At 41.0% G+C, this 27022-nt stretch overlaps 1 protein-coding gene across 3 annotated transcripts in view; it reads right to left on the reverse strand.

The window, feature by feature from the left end:
* The window catches only part of itga3b (integrin, alpha 3b), a 40201-nt gene extending 14204 nt beyond the window's left edge, over positions 1-25997 (reverse strand). For 2 of the 3 annotated variants that reach the window (XM_032574226.1, XM_032574225.1), the window contains exons 1-6: positions 25673-25996; positions 6651-6775; positions 3736-3818; positions 1759-1996; positions 1571-1669; positions 947-1151 (exon numbers count right to left, since the gene is read on the reverse strand). In XM_032574226.1, the coding sequence (XP_032430117.1) occupies positions 947-1151; positions 1571-1669; positions 1759-1996; positions 3736-3818; positions 6651-6775; positions 25673-25863 (941 nt within the window). In that variant the 5' untranslated portion in view covers positions 25864-25996. Of the gene's footprint in view, positions 1-946; positions 1152-1570; positions 1670-1758; positions 1997-3735; positions 3819-6650; positions 6776-25672 lie in introns of all 3 variants that reach the window. The other variant, XM_032574224.1, reaches the window with a different exon arrangement.
* Positions 25998-27022: the final 1025 nt, after the last annotated feature.

The raw sequence follows: 27022 nt of genomic DNA on the forward strand, positions 1-27022 counted from the left end.
GAGAAACATCAGAAAAGGATTGAAACATATGTTCAAAACCTTTTTCAGACTACAAAGTTCAATGTATTTTTTCAGGGACTTTATATGACAGACCAAGACAAAGTAGAGCAGGATTGTGAAGGAAAAAGAACAGATAAGAATCAGAAATGTGTTGCACATGTTTACATTGAAGCTCCAGTTTGTTCCACTCAAACCTGTCTGCTCCCATCTGTTACATCCTGGGATCCCAAGTCTTTATTATTTACCCCTTCCTCTTGGTAATAGTTTTTTCCCAGAAATTGTACATTTTGTTTCACTGCTATGTGGATGACACCCAGCTGTATCTGTCCTGTCAGCCAAACTCCACACCCCCACCTTCTTCCCTAACCTCCTGGTTATCTGAAACGCCATCCTGATTCACCTCTAAATTCTTCAAACTGAATAGCGACAAAACTGAGATAGTTCCTGTAGGAACCAAATCTGTATTATCCAAAACTGACAGTTTCTCCCTTTCATTTGATGGTTCTACACTCTGGTCCTCTCCTCACGTTAAGAGTCTGGGTGTCATTTGCCTCTCACATTGACAATGTTACCAGTTCTTTTTTTTTTCTAGAACAAATTAATCGTCTTCTCAATATGAGACAGATAATCTGTGAAAAGATTGACCAACTCCACCTCCTGCCTGAACTGCTATTGTAGTCTGAAAAATTGCACCAAAAACAACCAATCAGAGTCAGGAGGCGGGGCCTAGTGCTGTAAATCATGCTCATGTACTCGCTGCTCAGTATTCTAATGGTGGAGAAACAGCTTACCATTACAGGAAAACATGGTGACAGTTTCAGCAAATATGTAAAAAAAAAAAGAAAAAAAGAAACTTTTTACAAAAGTGGCATTTTTTGGAGCTGATCACCGTGGATGAAAGTAAAAGTGAACAGTTAAAATCCCCACAGACTGAGTACAGACATACTCATCATTGTTGAGGTCAGTGACAGCCAGGCTGCTCCCGAAGTAGGAGCCCACTTGTTCTCCCAGGATGGTGTGGATTATCTGGATTCTGTTGAGAGTCTGTTCTCCCAACCTCACAGAGCCCTTGGACTCATCCCTGGGGGACCCCGTCACAACAGTGTCATGGTCACGACTCAGCAGTTTCCGCTCCTCCAGAACTGAATAACCTGGAAAAACAAAGCAGGTGTTTTCAATCACTGGCACAACACTGCTCACGCCAATCGTAAATCAAAACAGGTCAATGGGAACACAGTTCCCATTGATCCATTGATAATTGTACAAGTTGACATTTCTAGAGTAAACCTGCTTAAGGGAAAAATGGCAAATTTTTGGATAAGTTTTGGCGCTAGGATGAGGTGGCTTTTTTTTAGGCGCACCAAATGGGTTCATTTCACAAAATGGGAATGGAAACAATTTTTTTCCCCGACACACATGTCACATAATCAACAACCGGATGTTACTACTGCCGCAAACCACAAGAAAGAAAACAACAGGAAGAGATTGGGGGATGATGGCACGGCATCAACAAACATTTTCACCTGTGATTTTAATTGGGTTTGTTATTTAACAGAGAATAAGAACTCACCTATATAGATGTTATTTTTTTTCACGTCATCTATCGTTTTCTGAAAAACCATCCCATAGCTCAATGGGTTTGGATCTCTCTGGGCTAAATGGACATTCCCTTTAAGGCAAAGCAAACAGACAATTACAAGGCAGGAAAATGGTTTGGTTTCAAGACTGAAGCTGGGCTAGCAGCTCCCAGCACCCCACCTGTCCAGTGATAGCTTCCCGTGGCGCCGAGGACGACATCAGTCTGACTTATGAAACCGGAGATGCCCAGGTTGCACATTCCCTCATATCTGTGGTCTTTCGAATGGTCACAGGGGTTATGACCATCATCTTGCCAGTCATCCAACTTGTCAAACGTCAGATCGTTACTCCTTACGTAGCATTTTCCGATCATCCGCCTGTCGTCTGAGCTGATCTTCACATAACGATGCCCACACGCCTGCAAACAGGAAGCCAAGGTTTTAAAGCTGAGCGAGGTCATAAAAATCTACTCACTCTTGTGACATATTGTATATCACAGTGACGTGCGGTGAGGTTTATAGCTGGTATCATGGTATCATAATCTGATATTCTGACTTAATCATAATCTGATATTCTGACTTAATCATAATCTGATATTCTGACTTAATCATAATCTGATATACTGACTTAATCATAATCTGATATTCTGACTTAATCATAATCTGATATACAAATATAGACCCCCTGCACGTTATTGTTTACATAAGAAAATTTCGCGCATGCGGACAAAGCCGGAGGGCAAAAAGACTATTGTAGAACATGTCAGTGATAAGCCGCGCTGCCGCCGTACACTAATTCCGTTAACTCAATCAAACTCGGACATGTAGATATTATTAATTTCGTGCTATGCTCCACAGCAAAGGGGAAACCCGTTAAAGTACAACTCAAAACCACGTCTTTCTCGCTCTCTGTATCAGCGCAGCTACGTTCAGACTCGTTGCCATAGCAACTGACAACAACGACACAAAAAAAACACTCGAATATTTCTCACAAAGAACAGAACATTCAGTCTGTTGCAGTAGTATGGTTTTAGGCTTAATGTTTATTTTGCGATGAGTAAAAAGTGATTGCTGTGATAAGAGGAGAAAACTATAAATATATCGCTGCACTTGACTGTATGGCTAGCTAGCTCCATGGCTAGCTCCATGGCTGCTAGCTCCATGGCTAGCTCCATGGCTAGCTCGCTGTTACTGTCTCTTACTCTGCAGTTTTGGAGTCACAATGTCTGGGATCATGAGCGCCCCCTGCCATGAGGCAAGAGAAACGCCTGCCTCGCCTCGAATCTGTTCTCTGCCGTTTCTGATCGAATCAAGGCCGGTCCAAGCCTCCATGGGGCCCTAAGCGAAATTTGGTTTTGGGGCCCTCTAGTTCTGCTAACAATGTGAACTGACTGCAATCAGCAGTCCAATCATTAGATCATTCACACACCTACTATAAACGTATTGTATCTCTGGCAGTGCTGTTTACATTATATACATGTATAATAAGATACATTTATTGGCCAACTGATTTATCAACCAGTTAATTTCTGGGCGCCAATTTCCTTAATTTTGGGGGATCGTGATCAGCCGATACTTACACGTGAAGCTGATCTTATCCCCTAATCTCATCTTCGTCAGCAACGGTTTAAAAATCAGCCTCTGTCCTCTTCTGCTCTGCAGTGAGAGGTTTGACTGACAGGCCGACCCACCAGGTCAGGTCTGCACGTTTACAGTTAACAATATTCACCCCACTGTTGCCAAATCACCGACGTTTTTGCTATATTTAGCGACATTTCAGACAAAAATAAAAATATCATATCAACTAAAATCAAAATCAGCAGGTTACATACAGTTATGTAACAGTTGTTATTTTCAGCGGATATGTTTAATAGGATACATGAGACTCATCAGGACTTATTTCTAATTTACTGAATAATTTTCCTTCCTCTTTTCTCTGCTTTGACTTTTATTGTCTGCTAAGATGTAATTGTTCTTCACAGTGGTACAAGTGGAACGGCTGTTCAGAGCTGCTGCTCCCTGAATTAAACATTGGTGTAACGTCCATTTTGTGACACCAGAGGTTGACCTGAGCTGCGACAGTGTGACCTCACTGGTATCACTGGAATGCCTGATGTTGTCGGCGCTGATTAGTGGAGTGAACAGGGAGTCGTCTCACCAGCACGCGTCCCTCCTTCAGGCTCCGCTGGCTGGCCACCGTCACGCCCAGCCACATGCCCTCCACTATCTGCAACGGGTCGGCTGTGAATTTGTCACACGGGTTCAGAGTTAGTCTCATTTTGAATCGTCAGCAAAATAGTTCTGAGTACGAGACACGGAAGGCAACCTGTTTGAGAGATTTCAAAGAAAAGCTCCCGAGAAAAATCTTTCTCTTGAGGGCATTCAGTCAGTGGTGAACCCTCCCGCCACCTTTTTTTGTTCACAAAATCAAGAGTTTCACCATTTTTCCCACCCTAAGCTGTTTCTATACAATACATGTAATTAAAGCATTTTCATATATTGTTGTAACTTGACTTTCTAAGAATTTTTATTTACAAATCCATGATTTTCTGTTTCCCTGCAGCGTGACTACAACACCTCCACTGCTCAAAAGGGAGAAGACAAGAGAAACATGTCAGGTAAGAATGATTTGTGTTTGTGTTCATGAGTCAGGAATTCGCTACAAGTAAATAGTGACTCATTAAAAATTCCCCATCACTCCAATTATCAATTATTATCCCCATTATTATAACATTTAAACAAACTTTGTCCGAAAATGTCCATTTAACAAAATATCACGTTGTGCAACCATCATGAAATTCCCATTTTTGGACTTATATTTTGAAATCCAGTCAAAAACAAGATGTTGCATCATCCAACAGTCCCTGGACACATCAAAGAGGTTTGTTAATTTTTCTCAATTTTATAAAAAGTGCCACTTTTAGCAGTAGGCATGTAGTTGCCATATGTGGGTATCATGTGATATGACCTCAGGAAAAAAACCTATTAATATTTAAATATTCCTACAATTTTCTGTTTTGATTATGAATTTCATATTTGCCTTTTGTGGGAAGTTAGCTTGTTTTTTTAATGGAGGTAAATAATTTACCTGTTAATAATTACTGAACATGAAAATATAATTTGGTGCGACCATTGTAATGATACATTTATGTTCTTGAAGGTAGTCTCTGTGCTTTTATTTTTGAATTCAAGACTCAAATGCAAAAAACAGTACTTTGTATTACTATTTCCAGAATAGATTTTTGTACAATTTTAGTGTTTTTTGAACAATATCATGATAAAAATACAACTGAACATGCAACATCACGGGAGCGGTTACAGCATGTATTTTGTCATTTATTGCTTAGATCTATTTCACTAGATGCCACTGTCATCAAACTGTGAGCTATGATGAAGTACCATGTGTGGGCCAGGTACTTCAGGATGTGGGAGAGAAAGTCCAAGTCAGCACCATGCGACAGTCTGACAAGAACTTGCTCACATGGTCACATGCTCATCAGAACCTGAACCAGCAGCAACCTCATTCAGTTCCAAGTTGAACAGCCAAGGCTGAACCACGAACACCTGGTTCTAAAATCTGCTTGAAAATAAGCATTTCCCTTTGTTCACATGGACACTAAAGTACCCAGGAGTAGTTGTTTACGGAGGTACCAGAAACGCGTCAAAAGAAAAAGTTTTAATGGCGTTAACATTTTTTTTTAAAGCGTTACAATCTATGTAACTATTTCATCGAAATTAAAGTGTTAAAGTCTTGGCCTTAAATAAAACATGAAAACAGCTGGAATTTTCTTTGACAAGCTTAGACAGGGATAAAGGTTTCTCTTGGTAGAAAATAATGTTTAAAACCTTCTGTTAGCTAACTGCCTCTAAAGGAATCTGGAAGTGATGTGAGCTTCTTCTGTCACAAGTAAAAATAAATAAATAAATAAAAAATACAATGAATTTTCTATTAAACGGAAAGTGTGCCATCATTGGGTCCTTCAGCAGGATGATGACCCAGAACAGAACCGGATCGAAACAGTAAGAGCTCATAAGAACCAAACTCCACCTGCTTCCATGTTCATGGGCAGCTGTGTTCAGAACTTTGAACCGTTTTAAAAACTACATTTCCCAAAGAGTGTATCAGATCAAATCACTCTAGTCAGCTGCTAGATTTGAATAAACAGCCAGCATGCTTCTGGAGATTTTCAGTCAGAGGAACAATGATCCAAACTGTGATAAGCCTTTAAGCCTCGATCACGCCCCGATACACATCAACCCGCAAAAAATGTGCTTTGACTGGAGCAGCCGCCGTTCTAACCTGAACATTAAAATATATGTAGCTCCAGAAGTTTCATATCCTGGTGCTCAAAAAGCAAGATGAATAAACCTGAATGCTGAAGATTCATTTGATCTGCCACACAGAAAATAAAGGCCTGGAAGTAAGAAAGTAGGATTCATTATAAATGAGATTTGTGGGGTTTTTTCTTATTCTTTGGCAGTCTCAACAGGCTCTGCTGATGGGGAGAAGATATTTCACACCCGAGCTTGATTGACAGTGCTAAGATCCTCCCCTTGGCTCTGATTGGTTGTTTCTAGTTGGCACTTGGAAGAGGCGGAGCAACTCCATTTTTTTTTGCACAGATTATTTGTTTCACAACGTAGTGAAAGTTTCAACACATGCAAAAAGAAAAACAAAGATTTTTTGTTAAAGTTACAGAGCAGCTTTAAGTGCACTTGTGTTGTCCATTATGAAAGTTTGTTTGATCATCTGAAACATTAAAAGTTTTCATGGCACAGTGAAGGCTTTGGGTCGTTTTTCATCATGTGGCACTTTCTAGAGCAAAGCTCATCTTTACAAATCCATCTTCATAAACACTGAGATGAAACAATGTTTTTTTTTTTAAGCCTATGTCCATCACAGGAGAACTAAACAAGAATTTATGATCAAAACTAATGAAAAAGTTCAGAACAACCAGTCGATGGATCTGGAAATGCACACCAAATGGATCATTTTGACCACCAGGTGGCTCTGCAGGGAAAAAAACTAAACTATGCAGGTAATCCTGTCAGGCAGCTGCGCATCGTGCTTACTTGATGTGACCAGATCCATCCTGGTGCAGTCTGTGGGGTCTTCGCTGATTGGACAGGCGTACACGGCGCCCGTTTCGTTGACATTCGGAAGCACGGCTTTTTCTTTGGGGGCTCCTACGAGAAGCCTGGAGGGACACAAAGGGACAAGCAACACTTCAGACCCCGTCTGTGGGATGTTTGTTAGGTGACACATAGTCTAAAGAGAAAGATGATGGAAAATGATCTGACAAATGATTCTTGAGGCCTAAGCAGAGTTCTGGTGCAGCTTAAAGGAAGCAGAGTGACACCTGAGACGCTTGAGAGGTCCTTCACCATAACAACCTCACAGAAAAGGTCATTTCAGCTTTCGTGACCTTTAAAATACAAAAAACAAAACAAAAAAAAGAGAGTGACGCGGTCAGAACAAGTCTAGGCATCAAACACACACACACACGCCCACATACACACACACTAACAAATGGACACTCCCTACACCAGAACCTTTTAACACAGCAGTGAACTTTGAAGTAGAGTAATTGCTCGTCTGCCAGGGTTCACACACTGTTTATCGTAAGCACAAGATTTATTCGCTGCACTTTGTAGGTGAAAGGTGTGTGTAATCTTGTTTACACAGAGCCAGTGTGAAGGATGTGATCTGAGAGCAGAAACGATGCTAAGTGGTGCAGCTTTACCTCCTGCTCATGTTTGTTCTTTTAACAAAATTAGAGTCACTCATTTCTGGTTCTTTTACTCTAAAGTATTGAGGTTTGTGATATTTCATAGATCACAGCATCTGTGATGAATCTGGTTTGTTTCAGTCAAGGTTTGACTCCTTCTTGTCTTGAGCTAATGTGGCGCTAAATGCACTGAAAATGACCCTGTTCTGAGTTTTAATCGAACAGAAGAAATGTTTCATGGATCACAAAAGTCTCAAACGAGTTAAGATGTAACTCGTCCCTATATTGTGTTTTCAGTGCTTTTCTCAAACTATTTCAAATAATTAGTGTTCAGTGTAGAATGAATCAATAAGTATTTTACACTTTAAACTGGAAATGATCAAATGTAAAAAAAAAAAAAAAGGATTTGGATTAATCCTTTATACCTCTACCAACAACCTCCAATCAGATGCTAACTTTAGAACTGTTAGCGGCTTATGGTTAGCCAGCCGTAGCGTTCACTAAAAAAGGTGAGTAAACAGCCATTCCTGTAATTTGGCCTCTTCTGTTGTTTTATTTGTTTATTCTTTTAAACCTGCTGGTGCCACTTTACCTTGTCCTTTGGAACACACCACTTTTAAATGTCAGTCACTCTCTCCTGGCACCATCACTTTTTCATCCCCACACTTCTCTAAACACAACAACAGCGCCAAAATATGAAAAGTTAACATGCGTAGCAGTAGCTTAGCCTGCTAAAAATCCAGCCACGGGCCGTGCTGTGGTGGCGCAGGGGGTTAGCACGCCCCACGTTTGGAGGCCCGACGACCTTTGCCGCATGTCTTCCCCAAACTCCTCACCCTCCTTCCTGTCTGCCTACTGTCACAAAAAATACGAGCCACTAGCGCCGCAAAAACTCTTCGGAGAAAAAAAATAACAAATCCAGCCACTTGGCAGAAAACAATTCTACAACAGCGCAGAAAACAACTTCTCCTGTTTGCTGATTGGCCCGGTAGAAATTCTACCACAGGAATCCATGTGAATGGGAGAAATCCCAGACTGAGCTGTAAGCAAGATTTGAATAGCCAGGCTAGCGGTAGCCTACAAACAATGTGTGTTAAAATGTCAACTGATTTTTATATGTGCACAACCTGAAACATAAACTAAAAGTATAAAAATTCCTAAGAAATCCGGAGGGATAAAGATTGTTTTTTAAAACCAGACCTAAATCTGAGAGTTTTGCCACATTTTATCAACATAATAAAAGCTGCGGTTTGTTTGTGGTGTTGGATCCTCCCTGTGATCTCACGCAGCTGATCATGTGACTGGGTTTGCAAAATAACTCAAAGTGGGATGTTTTGGAGTGCAGTGACAAAGTGCCCCCATATAAACTAGGAATCTTATCAAGAGAGCATCACAAGAGGCGAGACGATTTCCCTTTGACTGATCAACCAGATATAAACCTCAGATTAATTTAGTCGTTGCTCTAACATCACTGATGCTCTGAAAGCAAAACTGATCTGAGAGCAGGACACAGTTTAACATGTGCAGCAGGTGATTACACCTCGCTCATTAAACATTACACCTCGCTCATAAACAATACAGATCCAGGTCAAACGCTAACATTATATTTAGATTCAGAGCACCAATCTTAAGATTGTTGACATCCAAGACAAAATCTTTTTCCTTTTTGCAGTTGATTCCTCTCAGTAACACCGACAGCAGCCAAGATTCCTCAGAGGTTTAAAGCATCGGCAGACAGAAATGTTTCTTGAAGCAAACACATCGAGACGCGTTCCTTTTATTTGCATTTTAATGCAAGCTGCGTTTAAAAAGAGTAAAAACCTCTGGGAAACAGATGTGTCCTTTCTGCTTCTGGTGCTGGCTGTTTCTTTCTGCAGGGAGCAGAACAAATGTATCAAAACACCACAATCCAAGGTCAGAGACTTTTGTGAGAAAGAGCGAGTGGAGGAACACTTCGAGGCCAGGCGGCGGACTTTGTTCTAACCAAACAGGAATCCCGAGTTCAGCACCAATCACCCAGGCTTTAGGGACTCTGATAATCTCAGATGGAGGAAAGCAGGTTGCAGCAACTAATCATGTTAATCCCACAGAAAGGGTTTTTGTTTACATGTGCAGTTTTGTTTCCTATATGTTAGAACTTTGAAAATTACTTTTAAAAAAACAAACAGATGCCCACCTGTGGATGGACTTAAGGCCTCATACACTCTACTTCCTTGTGTGGCATTCTGTTTCTCGGAGACAGGTGTGTGTTAGATGGGAGCCTCGGTTCGACTGGTGACTAAAATTGCAACATTTGTTACATTTTTGCCTGGTGTGGTTCGCTTTCACACCGCACTGAGTCAAACCAACCAAGCCGTTTGAAAAACCACTTCACTCCCTCGCCTTTGGGGGCGCTGCAGCGCCTGAAAGAGACGACCTGAAAACCCCCGAAGAAGACACGGAGCTGAGTTTATGAAATGCAATCAAAAATGAAACAGAATAAGATTTTAGCGGCAGTATTTCTCTTTTGCATCTGCTAAAAAGACTCGTCTCCAGCTAGCGCCAAACTTGAGCGTTTGTTTGGGTTGGATTTACCCAGAATGCCCTGCGCTGTCCTCCGTTTCCTGTTCTGTTTTAGAAAAATCCTGTCGATTTTCTCCGTCAAAGTAATAAAATTCCACAAAGCTTTTCAGGCTTATGATTCCACTCGTCTACATGAAGGCTTGACCTCATGTTTTGTCCTGCAGAAACCTTCCTAAGATGACTAACCGGTGGCTGACTCGTCCATGACGGATCATCTCATTTCCTGTCCCACCTCAACAATACGTGTCTCTCCTTCTGCTCACCACCTCCCCATAAACAGGCTGTCAGTGGGGCGAGGGGCAACTGGCAGCTGCATTCCACCTCCTCCTTTGACATGTTGAAATTCGCCCCCGCTGGCTAAGCCAAACATTTACCATGGCAAACACTGGCAGCTAAACTTGGAGTCGCATTCGTATCAGGAGCAGAGAGAAAAATCACACGACAGAGACGGGCCGCTGCTTTATGGTCGCATCAGCTTCCTTAAGCTAAACAAGCAGAGGTCAGTTTATCTACACAAGGTCTGGTTGGTTGGATAATCCCAACCTTGGAGGACATAAACTGTTTCCTAAATGATGAATACACTTTTCCATTCCTGATTACTCACAAAACAATGAAAACAGAATATCTACCTTAAGGATAACTGCAGGGTTTTAGGTTAGCCATTTATTCTAAGGACCACACATTCTCAACTTTTATTTTCTCTTTATTCTATTTTAAGACATTTTTGTTTTATAGGGGCATTATTATGCAAAGTTTGCTTTTTTGTTATTTACATCATGTTAGAATGTTATTTCATCAAAAGCAGACCTGGAGTGTTGCCTTGATTCTTTCATGCATGTTTGAGAAATCCCTTAATTTCCATAGCAACCATTCAGCTGTGTATAACGCCTGGGTGGATCAAGCCCCGCCTTTGAGGACAAATCTCCTCCTACTGAGCTACAGTTTCCGAGCTTCCGCCTCACAGAGCAGCCGTTCTACGCAACTCCCCCACTCAGCTCCTTCAGACTAGCCAGCAGCAATTAGCAAACACCTGATAGAACTGCTCGTCAGCTGAGCTCATTACAGGAGCTATTTCTCAGAGCAATGCTGGTAAAAACAATGTTAAAGGGTTAATAGAGGAGCCATGTTGTCATGACTTCCTGAAGGCACAGTTTCAGAAATAATGGGAGCTTCTTAAAGAGACAGAAGCCCAATTTCAAAGTGTGAAATTACAAAGTAAAATTTCTTTTAAGTCACATTTAAATGAAGAAAAGTTAAATGAATTTTTCTTCATTTAAGAAAGGTTTCTAAATGAAGAACTTTTCCAGTTCTTCATTTAATATACCGTATGTTTTTTTTATTAACAACTGAAGGTTACATAGTTACTTGATTATGTTATAAAATGGCACTGTGTGCCTGGGAAACACACAACACTGCCCCTTTAAGAAATATTGCTTGCATACAGTAATCTTTCCCTTTTCTTCAAACGTTGTCACATACATCACTAGTTGTAGCAATTTATAAATGAAATACAAAAAACAACTAGATGTGTTAATGACAAATGACAATATGACAAAAAGAGAAACACAAATGAAGGAAGTAAACGCAGGACTGAACAAAGCAGGGAACTTTGAGCTCCTGGTTTATTGTTTAACTCTCATTTATGAAGCTGGATCATTATAGCTGCTGTTAGTGTTAGTGTGTAAATAACAAGTAAACCAGCCTAACAAGAGACGGTGATTAACTTTCAGATAAGGTTCAGGGCAACGTGTTTTTCAGAGGGCGTGACTCCTGACCCGAAGGAGAAGAAAACCTACAGAAACTCAAATCCTTTTCATTTCATTGTCAGTCATGACAGAGGCAGCAATCAATCAAATGACAACTTTTCCAGTTCTTCTGTTGTTCAGATAATCCCAGTCCCACTGCAGTCCTGTAAAGACACACCGGACCGTACATTTTTTTCTGGCATAATCCTGTCATGGTTCCACTTTTCCACAAAGTGGGTTTGTTTCTACCAGCTTAGAGACCGACATTGCCGATCATTCGTCTTCACAAAACAGCCCAGGTTCAATCAGAATGGATGAAACGTATCAGCAAACATCAGGTTTCACGTATCGCTGACTTTGACTGAGCCGTTTTAACACACGACTGTGTTTTAATCTACATTAATCTTTCTCGCGGTGGGTGCAAACACAAAAGTGTGTTTTTTGACTCAGTTTCTGGATTTTATCAAGGCAAGAAAAAAAATTGCAAAGAACAACAAATAACAAAACCTGTGGAGTCTTATTTACACCCCTTGGCGATCGTGTCCTGACAACCATCGTTTCCCACCAAAAGAGGAAAACACGCAAAGTCTGTTTGCTTCAGCTGATTGGATACGGTGAAGCTCAGGCAGGACAAAAATTGTTCCTGAGACAAAAGTTGGGCTTCGGAATCATCACATTTCCAAGAAAGTATCTATAAAAATTCTCCTAACATTGAGCTCTGCCAATCTCTGTGAGCCAAGCAGCAGAGATGAGGAAGACCCTGGATGTTAGCAGGATGGCCAAGATGGTTCCAAATGTGTGTACTAATGCGTATTATGATGTATTCTATTAAAATAGGTAATTCTAAGCGTTTTACGAGGAAGTTCAAGTTATTTGTGGATCTTTGCTATTTGCAGGCAGTAGTGGTCTCTAATCCCTGTGAACTCCGGGGGTCCACTGCATTCAGTTTGCAGCAGATCTGTGTTAACTGACAGCACAATCAGCTGACTGTATTTTGGGTCATACTGATGACTCACAATACAGCAAAACCCCAAACAAATGTCAGGCAAACACACTGATCCGTTTTCACTAGCTGTGTTTCCATTCCAAAACACTGTAGATAATCCGCTAATGTTGAAAAAAACACAATTTGGCAATGGCCGTGCTTCTGTTAGATAAGAAACGCAATTTGCAATCACGTGAATAAATTTGCACACGCACTGTCAATCATAAACATGTCACGCCATGATGCGAAAAAATGTTTTCCATTGCGGTTTTGTGAAATGCACTATTTTTGAAACGGCCAAGAAAAATAATCCACCTCATCCCATCAGAAAAACATTTAAGCAAACAATATGAGGTTTTTTTTTCCCCAAATCAACGTTTGTCCATTGACCAAGTTTATTTTTGTTGTTCCAATTTGCGCAACTTTAAAGTCAATGGAAACGAAGCGGCTGCCAAGCAGATCAAAACACAAAATCATGAGCTGCTCATTGAAGATGAAGGACAACATGAAGACAAACCTTCAAGAACAATTCAACAAAGATGATAACAAAAAACTCTAATCTGTATTAATCACTAGAGACTCAGCTGAAATCAGGACCATTCTGATCTATTGGATAAATCTGTCGATCCATCCATCTGTTTCTAATGGTATCTTAGCAACTGTAGCCTAAAAATAGCATCCTTTCTGTTGGTGTTTTTTCCAGCTTTTGTGCCTCTGGAGTCAAACTGAGTCTAAAGTCTCTTCTTAGTTGTTTTGTGAAGAAACTGCACGTATACTGTAAACTTTAGCTACACACACCCTTTTATTGTTTTGTCTTCTTGAAAAGGAGATGCTATGATTTTATATAATCCTGACGGCATTCTTAGTGTCCCGGAACATCCGTTACCATCTCCTTAGACTGCTGAGGAAAATGTCCGCTGCAGAAACCCACAAGGTTTCCAGTCCAAACAGGCCTGAAGGTCAGTTTGGTGCAGACTGTAGACTCTGCTTCAGGTTCAGCTTTTCTGAGTTCCATGACAAAGAAAACAACCGAAGCTGAACTTGTCTGGGCTGACATGACTTTGTAGAGGTCTGTGTTTGCACATTTCAAACAAATGAAGATATTAATCTCATTCCAAACCACAGCTGCTGCGTGTAGCAGGCAGGTCATTCGGCCTGCGGAGCAGCGGCGGAGCGCAGAGATGTTCCAGGTCGCACGGTACGGCGCTCCACACAACGCAAGACGCACACAACAAGATCGAACAAAAAAACAAAACAGCCTTCCACTCAGGGATTCGTGATGAACACAGACAAAACCTACGACTTGTTCTTTGCTTAAACATGTTGTAAAACAACAGAGAAGATTTCTCCATCTCCATTTAGACCCATTGCAAGGAAAGATGGAAGAGATGCAATGAAATCTGTTTCTACAGGCCAAACCACAATCCATCGCAGATAAGACAGCAAGATCTGAAGACAAGATATGTGACTATACCATAGTTCATAGTTCTTGGGAACTGACTATGGTAATGGAGACCAAAAATTTAAATACAAAGAACCTTCCAGAGAAATGAGAAACAGACGTTCTTCATCTGGTCTTTTTATTGTTGAAATGAATGAAACGTTCAGAGTTTGACTCGTCCAGGCTGGTGTGATTTTGACACACACTGATCACATATCAATGTCAAATCAAGCCACACTTGCCACGTCTGCCGATTCGTGAGAAAGGAAAACGTGTAAAGATGGGAACAAACGGGATGATCCATCAATAAGCGTTGGAAAACGAATGCCCGCCCGCCTCGGAGTTTCAGAAGCAGTAGGTGGGACTGTTGATTCATTGTCGTTTAGATGAATGGAGCTAACACTGAACACCGTGACTCAATTTGCAGATCAAATTAAGCAGCATGAGCCCAAGAGAGAGACTGAGTTTGATCTCTTTATTCAACCGTCATGTTCTAACGACTGATCCAAAGAAAACAAGATGTGCTGCTGTTGGCCTCACTGTGACTGCTTTGGTCATGGGAATACAGCGTCTGATTGATCCCTACATGAACACTCCTTTAATTTATTGTTTCTCACCAGCTTCATAGTCTTGGTGGACATTGAAGACAGTCGAAGCTAAAAGTACAACTCAAAACAGGAAGTACAACACACGTGTTCTTCATTTGGGTTTATTTGGTTATGCTCAGTATTTCTCATGCTGCTGGAGGTCGGAGCAACGAGAGACGCTTAGCAGTTCCTCTAACCTCTGATGCAAAAGGGATGAAGAGACACAATCGGTAATAAAAGGAGGACACAGCGCAGAATCAGTGTACTGGGCTCAGTAAGGCGAAATGTCAATGTTCACTGGTCCATGATGCGGCTCTGGATCTGGCTGTTTCGTCTGGACAAACATCCTGTCTGCAGCCCACCATCTGCCTTTAGTAAAACAGTAACAGGAGGGAAACACATCCAGACCCAGGCAGAGAAATGGAACGTGGGAGGCCATCTTCACGATGAAGATAAAGATCTTTGCAGCAGCAACATCAGCAACACGTCAACCCGTGTTCAGTTTCTACCAGAGAGATACAGAATGTCCACAACACTGTGATACAAATATTAATACCGCAAAGAACTGTTTGGACTGTAGTCATTATTCCAAGTAGCATTAGCTCACCAATAAGATGAACAAGCTAGCAGAAGAGAGGGTAAAGGTCACTGAGTAAAACATGGATTTGTCACAGCTCACATCAAAATGTAACCATTTTTCATCACATCATTTTCTCATATTATTTTTTGCATGTCTTTTGGAGGACCAGGAGAGAATATTTAATAGGTAAAACACCATGAAGAACACGATCCTGGCAGATTCTATGGGACGGTGACCAGAGTCCAGGGACAGAAAAAGATTTTTAAAAGTTTCAAAAACCACAAAGATTTCACAAAGCTTAAAGCCCATTTTTAAAGAAGATTCCAGAGAAAGAACTGGAGTGACGAGGTGTTTCTCCAGGTTAGAGCGATGCAGCATTGCCCCTCCCACACCTGATGCTGACTCTACCTGTCAGCTGGCTGAAAAAAGGGCCACTACACTTTCCCCTAGCATAAAACAGACAAACTCCACTGTAGGAGAATATTCCTGGTTGCAAAACATGCAGTCGTTACAAGAAAACTAAAGTATCTCTACACATCTCTTTTGAAGGTAAGGCTGTTTAAAAACTAAAGTCGACAAGCTATGTGAGCCATGTCTGTTACAAAGACAACTATCCACTGTTAGCTTCTTATACTCACAGTGTAACTCTATGAAGAGCATTACCCTAAACAGCTACTTCTACTACTTTACTGAGGTTCTCTGAAAGTAGCCAATTATCAGTATAAATTCATCGTTATACACAAAACTGATGTTAATACAAGAATAATATTAGACACATTAAAAATCTTCTGATCTGTTTTTGCTGCTGCTAAAGATCTCAGGCACCAAAAGATGGAGAACTGTGGCGTAGCGCGCCTTAATCTGCAGCGTCTGGGCCAGATAACAACAATGTCTCTGGCATTAAGGCGCTTAATGCTTCCCAGTTCCTCGTCACTCGGCATTTACTTACGCAAACAAACAAACCCTGAGCCAGGTCACATGGAGAACTGCATCCAAATGCATGCATGCACACAGGAATGCACATTTACTCAAACAAACGAGGCCGGACTCCTCATGGACGCATGTCGCTTTGTGACCTCCATGCTAGCTGACATTGTGCATGCGGGAGCCGGAGCATCAGTGACCGTAGACATTTTGACCTCAGTTGGGGAGAAAGAATGAGACTGATGGGTTAAAAACTTTCACCGACACAGAAGGGGGCAACCTGAACTGAACCTGAATGATAACAAAAAAAAACAAAAAAAAGGAAAACACAAGTATGTCGGTGAAATATCTGCTTCTAGCAGCTGATTAGGAGAACACTTAACACATTTTAACAGATTTTTATATGACATGTCATTCATATAAATATATATTTTTTACATAGACAAGCATTCATTAAGATGTTCTTTGGATGCGTCACAATTTTGAGCGTACTTTGCCTGAATGCACACTGATGTAACCCCATACGCCCGGATTATTTCCCCTCGAGGTTGAAGAATGAAGGGGGAAGGTGTTGAAGCATATTGTTTTTTTTAAGCTTCAGGTAGCTGTAGCTACCTTTAGCCCCTCAGGGCACCTGCTTCTCCATCCTGCTGGGACAGAAGACAGAATCAAGCTTCGCTACAGGAACTTTGGTTGATTAAAGTCTCTCCTTTGAATATCTTCTCCGCAGAGATTAGCAGGAGGCGTATAATCTGACTTGCAAAGCTTTCAACATCGTATTACAAGACATCCGTCAGGCTGTGGGACAAAAGTGGAACACGTCCTAAAGGACTATTTACCATTTATAAACATTGTTTATTACTTATATTTCTAAATACTTCTAATTTACCATTTAAAAAGTGAACACATACTATAAATTACATATTAAACCTGCTTAAAAACAGACCACAATCTCATAAATCATCATTTGCAAGCTATGAAGGCAGTTACTGGGATTTTGCAAAGTGCCATTAACACAACTCCATACATCACAAAGCTTCCTTTGCACATATAAGTGCTGGCTTACTGTCATGTAAAAGTGTTGGCTCTCAGAGTATAAAACGTTAGCATCTGAAGGTGATTTACGGCAGCAGCTCCATCGTTCTCCCACAGATACACTTCAGACAAAGAGCAACAGCCTCTGTGCACAGAGGAATGTTGGATCAATGCCACGTGCAAATCTATCAGCATCGTTCCTACGCTGAAAGGAGTCTTTTTTCTAACAGCGCACATGCTGAAGCTCTTCAGTGCAGATCACCTCTCTGTACCGCAGTATCCATCTTAAGACTCTCAGTATTTCAGTATCAGTTTTCCACAAAATGTCGCATTCTGTATGTGGGCCAAAGTTCACAAGTTTGCTGGGTGTAGAACGTCTCAGATACATCTTAGATTGTTCAACCAGTTGCTTTCTTTTTTACCACTAACCCATACAGTCCAGATCTGCGAAGAGAACGACTACTGGTTGTCCTGTTGACCATTTCTCCAACCTGAGTGGTACGTTTCTCCAGTTCCTCCAGAGTCACTGGGCAGTTTCATGTGAACGGTCATATCTTGGTTGGTTTGCTGTTGTGCCACTGTCTTTTCATTTCAGATGACAGCTTCAGGCGTTCTTTAATCTTCATGATGCCGTTTATTCACTAATGTTCTCTAACAAACTCCAGGGACCTTCACATCAAAGATGGATGCGTACAGAGCTCTGAATCCACACAGAGACTCTATGGACTAATTAGGTGCCTTCTTGAAGCTCAGCAGCCTGAAGTGAGCTGAATCTCTGACAAAATTGTCTGAGTTTGTTTCCATAAATGCCCTGTGGTTATAGAGATTTGGTGGAAAGTAATCGGAAAAAACGGTTGAGTATTGTCAATGGGGAACATGCCCTTAAGGCAACGCTCTATTCAGAGCATTTAGAGGGCAGAATGGAGTTTATATCATTCCCAAAATCCAAACCAAGTCTGAAAACATGTAAAAGATGGATAAATACCTCTCATCGACCTCATTAATAGCTCAGTACAGCAGTGATTGATGGTACAACCACCACATGTTTGTCTGTATGAAGGTTTTTGTCAAAAACAGCATGATTAAAATTCAGTAGTGCCTTGTTATTTAGCAAACAAAAATTAGACCAGAAACGTATCACCAAGTCAAGGAGATATTAAAGAAAAAACTAAACAAAAAATGTCTCTCCATCAAAGTTCCCTTGCAGACTCATAACACATTTATTTTTTAAAGATTCCTTGTATGGAATCCTTTAAGATCAGAATGTTGGGCTTCCGGCACATAACTTCATGGACCTGGTGTGTGAAACATTTTAAATTGTTTTTGCCCTAATGTTGGCGGATGAGGCAAAAATGTCTCACCAAATGTCTGAGGTAGCGCCGCGAGCTTCACGACCTTCACTTTATACTTGCTGTACTTGCTGGTCGGCGATTCGCTCTACTTCCACATGGGGGCGCAGCGATCCTGCCTGGCGTCACGTCAGTTGGCAGCTCTGGATTTGGTCAGCATGTCGGTGCAGTTGTTGGCATTACTGCGTTGTAGTAAAAAGGTTCTGGGTGTGAATCCAAGCAGGGAGTTCCCCTGCGGAAGTTCAGTATTGTTCCTTCCTGTGCATGCCTGGGTTGTTTTCTGGGCACTCCAACTTCCTTCTACAGAACAAAAACGTTCATGCTCAGGGTTAATAAGTTTGTTTTAATTGCTTTTGGGAGTGCATGCTTCTTTGTTCCTGTGATGAACTGGTAACCTGTCCAAGGTCTCCCCAACTGAACGCTGGAAAAAGACATCCATCTATACCTGATTATAATTATGACCTGCATATTAAGTAGGTAATGAACACACTTGCTTAGTGAACAAATAACTTGTTGAACTGGTAGGCTTCTTAGAGATGTTTCTAGAGAATGTCCTTCTGAATTTACCACAGCACCGTTTTCTAATCCCTCCATTGGCTTTTCTGTGATGAATCATATTTCCTTTAGGTCCAGCTGTCAAGATTTTGCTGAATAATCTTAAAACACTTGAATCAGTGTAATGCCTGGTTCACATGACAAGATTTTATAATTGAAAGACCAAACACATGACGATAAAAATTGTAGCATCTTCAATGTTCATCAGAATTTCTGGTGCGCAATGGCAGTTAAGTTTTGTCTTCTGTGTATTTTGGATTCCCCTCCATGTTTCTGTCACCTCGCTTTCTGATTGGCTAAAAGTCACATTCAACAGTCTATGCTTTTGTTGGTCCTAAAGAAACACTTCACGCGTCGAGATCGGGCCAAAACAATCCAACATGTTGATCCAAAGTTGAACATCCTCAACTTTACACCGGATCAGTCCCAACGTCTTTCCGAGTGGATCAGATCACCCTTAACACACCACACACTGCAAGAATATCTCCTAAAATTACCTTCAGAAACATTGTGAGTGTCGGAAGGGAAAACTGGGTCAAAAATCAGCATAATTATCTCGCTGTGGCTTCAGAGAGCGCGGTTGTTGTTTTCTCTACATGGCCACTGATGGACAGAACGTTTGTCCAAAGTGAACCCCTATGACACGGACGTAGGGAGGTCACGGCCTAATCAACACATAAATCACAATGTTGATCCAAAACTCGCACTCCTCTGTAAAACTTAGTTGCCAACCTGTTACTGTCAAACAAACAAGCATTATTCAAGAACAAAGAACAATTGGTCTTTCTGCCTCTTATTAGTTTCTGGTGCATTAGGGTGTGTCTTTATGAGAGCAAAGGTGGACTTTGATTGCAGAGTGAGTATTCAGTTATAGGTGCTGCATTTCAATACAGGAAGTACTGGCTGTGTCTGACATGACATCCTCTTTAATTCCGGCTAACTCTGCGGTATGAAATAAAAACAGAACCTGTTTCTTCTGCGTGTTCTGACTGAACATCAGATTAGTGTGTATACTGGAACATACCAGTTTAATTTGCACCTCACAGCGCTGAGGGGAAGACCGCGACGAGATAAGCGTCTGGCTTTTGTAGCCTCAGGCAGTCAGACATGAGGCAGAAAAATCAAACGCATTTCAGCTCTGATTAAATATTCATCAGTCCGATGAACCATTTGCTTCAACTCCTACATAGTTCGGGAACTCTTCAATTTTAGTCCCTTTTGTGTTTTTTTTTTTTGCTTTTTTTGCTTTAATGCCCCGAGATCATCATCATTCTCACTTGCAGCTTGCCTCAACCTGAAACCTGGCAGGTTGTGACTTTGCACAGAAAAGTAATAGATTCCAAGCATACCAAGGGGTCAAAGAAATGGAAGAGCCAATAGGTGGCCAGCTGACTGCCCAGGCCCTCCTCCCCTCCACAACTGAGGACAACCAAAACAAAAAAGAAACGGAGATTCAACAACAGAGAGAGAGTGAAGATAGACACCCCACTGCAAAATGGCCTCGGGTATCTTCAACATTGACTCCTAGAAGTAATGGCAGCTTCCTATTGGACACCAACCCCCCACTCTACCTATCAGCTCCACCAGGAATCAGGAATCTGGAATATTTGGTCCAAATGGATAATAATGAGCATTTGAACAGGTTAAAGAGAACTTTATGGCTGAATTTAGGGGATGGACACTTTCAGTCTACACTTTCATGACTCTTTCTCAGTCATGGGTGAAAAGCACCCATGACTTGTTTCGACTAGTTTATATTTCTTAGCAAAGTCTTGAGTCATCCTTCATATCCGTTCTAAGCAGCCCGACTTTCGCCTGATACTTTAAATGAATCCTAATCAATGACTCTTTGTGCTTAATAGACATTAAGCACTTTGTGTGAGCTTTACAAGATTCTAAACTCAACTTATAAGTTGATATATCAACCATTGGCGTTTCCACACATAGCAGATAATTTAGTTGGTAAAACCTTTTAAATTAGACCTGACTTTGACAACAGCACTCTGTTAAGAAGACGCAGACGCTCTCATTTTCATGTTGTAACACCAACTGAACAAAGATACAGTCATCAACTACAAAAAATGACATCAGTTTGGTTCTATACCTGACAATGTGTGTCTCTGTCTGATGTTACTGACGTTCAGATACTTTCTCTACCGTTTTGGGTTCGACACACGGGGAATGACAACGACTGGCAAAAGCATCCGCCACCAAGAGGGAAAAACCCAACACATGGGACACAACAGAGACCTGACTTTGAGACAGTGACAAAAGTTGAACAATTTTCAACTGTTTTGTGTTGCGTTGCAAGCCCTCGTGCACGTTGCCGGTTGCTTGGCTGGAGGAGGGAAAGCGACTGTCACGTCATCATGCAAGTTCCATAGGAAATGAATGGACAGTGAGTGAAGTGACCCCCCGTGTGTCGAGGCCTTTAGTAACGTCCAAATCCAAATAATTCCAGAGGCATTTTCTAATTGAAAGTCATGGTCTCATATTTCATTAAAGTCATTAAAATTCACTAATAAACAATATTCTTGAGTATCTCATCCCATTTGACTCACTCATCATTGATATTCCAGATTGAATTGTGCCTGTTTTTCTGTACAGCAACATTCATAATAAATTCAGTTTTGCTGTTAGCAGCAAAATGCTAACATTGTTTTTATTTTTAGAAGCTATGGAGCAGCTAACTTTGTTAGTCGCTACTAAAACTCTATTGTGAGTTTTGTATCCACAAAGATCCCATTTTGCTGCTACTAACATTGTTTTCATCTGGGGAAGATTTATAAGATGCTTGGCTGGGTAGCATGTTCTCTATGTTATTATATAACTTATATAACAACATTTCAACCTTTAGCACCACTGTGTGGGTGTAAAACATATGAAAGAAAATATATATATGTTGGTAAATATTGACAGTGGAATCCACGCCTACCTTGATTAGAATTAAAATTCTTTTTTTTAGCCCTAAAAGGTCTTGTGTTGTCATCCCATTTCCTTATTTTTAGCCACAAACTCTACAGTATGCTGCACTGGTCAGGTGTAGACACTAAAGAGCAAATCTGTAAAAAATTGAATGATTTCAAATGAGTTTGACTAACCAGATGCTATGAAATTGAGTTGGCTTAAACGATTGCACAACACGGTATTCTTAGCCTATTGCCTTTATCAAATAACTATGAAGCAGACAGCAACGACTCTTTGAAGCAGCGACACAAATATGGGCTCATGCAAGACCAACATCAAGAACCAGACGCTCCATCAGCACATTGTTATGTGTCTTTACAAATTTATATAGTTTGTACAAAACCTCAGCTGAAAAGGGAGAAGGGAGGAAAATGTAGGATAAAGAGATAAAGATGATATACTACCACAAAACATGCAGAGTACACAAATCTTTCTCATGAGCAGAAAGTGGGGATTTATTGCTAAAGTAAATTAAGTTCTATAAAAAGAAAAAAATAATAATACAGCTGCGTGAAATTTGTTTTTAACTTAGCCGCCTGGCTTCCAACACACAGCAAAGAACAACACAGGACAATGAGGATCATTTTTACTGTGGCAGTTTTTATCAAGAACATATTATTTAAATCCATGGATGCATGGTCTAAATATGACAACCAAATACTTATTTCTGTCTGAACATTTTTGTTAAATGATTTTTTTGCATTATTATTAGAATTTTCTTCAACGGCGACGATCCGTTCTCGATATATTGTGCAGCCCTTTTGCACAGGACACAAGACAAAATTCTTTACTCGATAAATTTACAAACTGCAACTGAAAAGCTACTATTACGGTCAAAATGAACCAATGTGCGTATAATTATGGTTACCGTATTATTTAGAAAAGAGGTCAATGTGTTTTCTCTTTTGAAGCTACAGACAAAATAAAGCTCAGGTTGGGAATTCCTATAAATTATCTAAAAGATCAGTTCATCTATGTTAGTAGAACAGAAAGCAAATGCTCTGCAGTCAGTGTCTGAAAATATTATTGCAGTCGCAATAATATTGCAATATTGCAATCAGGTATCATAAAGGCTGCAGCAGAAGTCTTGATCTTTACCTGCATTCATTTCCTACTGTTTCAGATTTGATTTTATCCCCTCCCCCCCGTTGCTCCAAGTAGGGCGACCCTGCATGGCAACGACCCCCGAGGGACGGAGCTGGGTCGGCACGTGTAGCCGTCCCGCTAACAGAACGAATGTTTTTGGTACACATTCGGTCTGGCAAGCTGCAGAAATTAAACCAGCGAGCCGTGAGCTCTGCACGGAGACTTGTGGTTGCTGACCACACAGAGGAAGCGGTCGACAAGTCTCTTCCTTGTATCAAAGCAGAACTGCAGCGCAGATAAGAGAAGGTTCTGGAGATGCTCTGTGATCAAGGACGGAGAGGCCGCTGTGATTGGCTGAGTGAAATCCAACACCAGACGACTGCGGAGTTTAAAAGAATTTCATTCATCTGGAGAACGTTTTAGAGAGCTTGTTGTTACACACACTCACTGTCCGTAATATTCTCGTCTATGCTATACACTGTATAGCATACAGTGTATACTATACTGCAATCATTGTTCATTTCAAAGTGTAAAAGTGAAAAAAAACCCTTAAAACCGGCGAATATTTTCAAAACATTAGTAACATTTCACTGATTGGTAACTACTTCTAAATAGCTATTTTATTGGAAATGCTGGATAAGCAACATGTGAATTAACTTGTTGTGACTTCAAGGCATCAGACAGAATCCTGTTCATGTAAAGCCGAGTTGCTGACAGCCTCAGGAGACGCATTTTATTATGACAACTTGCTGAGCCCCGCCCCGTGTTAGCCAGAGCAAAACGTGTCTCGTCGTGTTTCTGACCTGCTTCGAGTGAAAGTCATTAGTTCTGCGACGTTCCACTGCAAAAGCGAAATCACACACTCATTTTGTTCCAGAGCATTTTGTAAATATAGATATGGACAGACAGGTTGCATGTCATTGTTTACATGTGGAAATGACGTGCACACACATGAAGCCAGAGGGCAAAAGGACGATTATTTTCGGTGAACAGAATGATGAAACTGAGACTTGTTTTATTTTTTATGAATGTCTGTTGGGAACAGATTTGTTGAAGAAATGGTAAAACTGGTGGGTGCTGGTTTACTGTAAGTCTGTCTTTAACTGTTCTGATGTTAGAGTCTAGATGTGAAACTTTAGGTCTGATTCATTTAGTGCTGCGCATCACAGCAAACAGAAACTAACAGAAAAACCTCGGAGGAACAACTCAAAACCACTTTTATTCTTAATTTTTCTCGCTCTCTGTGTCGGCTACACTACACACAGACCTGTTGCCACGACAACTGATAAGTGATTGACACAGATAATCTAATTTGAACTCCTGCTCTACTGATGATACGCCAGAGAGTCGGTGTGCAGGTCGCCCTTTTCTTATTTTTTTTCCTGAACCGAAACGCAGCAATTCTGCAGCACATCTACATGCTGAGGTTGTCAAAGTCAAGCTAGCACAACCGACCTGCTTCCCCTTCTCTTGCTATTTTTTGTTAATTAAAACTTTTCCTGAGATTCTCTAGTTGACGTAATTTTGACAATTAGTACAACCGTACGTTGTCCCTTTATTTTCTGTATATCACGTGTACATTTAAGGTTTAGCGCGTTATATGGACAACTTGACGGCTAATGATAGCCACCATCCACAAGCAGCTTTTTTGTGGGTGTCCATATGTTCTTAATGGGCGTTGTACATTACATATAATGGGATTAATAGGACATGTTTGTTTATTTTATATAGAATCAAATTGGAATGTGCATAACTGACTTTGAATCTGTCTATATGATCAGGCTGAACTGACTATATTTCTGCATATTAATTAGATGGGATTTTTTTTTTTGATAATGTGATTTGAGACCACATTTGTTCTGAATTGTTGCCATATTAATAAACCAAACTAAACTGAGTTTAATTGACTTGCTGGCCATGGTAAAAGGACACTTACAGTAAACGTGCTTAATGGCATCATGGGACAATATGAAATATATTTTTTATAGGCTGTTAAAATATTAGCCATGAAAATTTTTTTCCCTTTTACTCAAACATATTAATCAATATTCAATAATTGTTAGATTACTAAATAATTTGTTACATTGTTATGGTGAAGTTTTTTTTTTTCCTTCTTGCGTGCGTCTAAAATGGCATCATATTTCCTGCACAAAGTGTGTTAAAATCTGTATTAAGCCAAAGAAACAAAAATGGGCCCCGCACGTTAAACTCTGCCCAGGGCCTTGTACACGCTTGGGCCGGCCCTGGTTCCACATGTCCTTCTTGACATTTTCCGACCTGGATTAAAGAAAATGAAATCGCCTTTCTCCATCTGCTCTTGTTTCGAGAAATGAAGCGCGTGATCCCCAGAGAGCAGGCAGGAACAGCTGATCGCATCTTAACAGCGAACGCCGCGCAGTGGCTCAGGTTGTCCGCAGGTGAGTGTGCGCCAGCTCACCCAGGTAATGGTTGGCTTTCGGCCGAACGCCGGATCTCTGCTCACACTGACAACCCGAAGGTACAATCGGGTGAAACCGAAACATTTCCCAAACACATCCCGACAAAACTTACAGATATTTGTCGGAGCCCTTCGTCTGTCTGTGCAGAGCCACCGACAATCCAAAGAAGCTCCCGTCGGTTTTCCCCTGTTTAATCACAGGAAACTCCACATCTATGTTAAATCCGTCGCAGGTCGGCGTCCCGCGGTACGCGGCCAGAGCGGTCCAAAGTAATAACCGTGGAAACATGTTTAGGTTCCTCATCCACTCCGGGTTCAGTCGGTTTAAACCCCCAACTCCGCGATCAGGTCCACGATCAGCCGGGGTCCGACGTCAGACCAACAGGTAGGCTGAGCCGACGGCAGCAGAACTCATGAATCAGTGCTGAGATGCGTGTGTGTGTGGGGTGTGTGTGTGGGGTGTGTGTGTGCGTGTCGCCCTCCCTCTCTTGCTCTCCTTTTCCTCTCAGCCTGTCTGAAAGCAAGTGCACCCCTTCACAGTGAGCTACATGGTTACTGTTTCTCTCTCTTACCGCCTGAAATCTTTTCTTGAACACATCGAAACGCAGCAGTCAGTTAACAGAGCTCAGCTTTACGTCTGAACAGGCCTGTTAAAAAAAACAAAACAAAAAACGTCCTGTTTCAGGCAACTGCTACAACTTGGTAAAGATATTCGTACAGGTGACAAACTTTTTTTTTGCAATTTCCAATTCTAGCATTGGAAAGAATGCTGACATGGCATTGTGCTCAGTCATGGTCTGAGGTGCTAAAAACAAACGATCCTAAAACCTCATTTGAATGTTTAGCCGCGGGACTGAACATTTGCAGTTGATGTTAAGAGACAATCAGCTGCGTTTAAAGGAGATTCTGTATTTCACCGCTCACTAAAACGCTCAGGCCGGTTATAAAAACTACAGTAGTTGCGCAAATTGGTATTACAAAAATAAATGGAAACATGTTAATTTCACAAAAACGCAATTTCTTTGATAATAACAAGTCATGGCGCCTGGATGAGATTTTTCTTTTCTTTCTGGCTGATAAATGATGAGCGTTTAACGCCATGGCTGAATTGTGAATATATCTCATTTAACTGTTTACACGATTTTTAGTGACTCATCGCGTGAACAAGCTTATTCACGTGTGATTTTAATTTCATTTCTTTACTGAATGGAAGGACCGCAATTGCAAAACAGTTTTTTTTCTAACATTAGTGGAACATAGACAAAGATTTGCGCACATTTGTAATGGAAACGCAGCTGGCTGCACAGATTTAGTTCTGTCACAGTGAAAAGGTAGACTAAATAAAGCCTGTCTAAAAATGAAGAATCGGTACAGAGGTCAGTATAAAAATTATTTTACAACATTTTTACATTTCGCTAAACTGCCCTTTTTTCAAATTTAGTTCTGTCACAGTGAAAAGGTAG

The sequence above is a fragment of the Xiphophorus hellerii genome, chromosome 10, assembly GCF_003331165.1.
Source record: "Xiphophorus hellerii strain 12219 chromosome 10, Xiphophorus_hellerii-4.1, whole genome shotgun sequence".
Classification (NCBI taxonomy): Eukaryota; Metazoa; Chordata; class Actinopteri; order Cyprinodontiformes; family Poeciliidae; genus Xiphophorus; species Xiphophorus hellerii.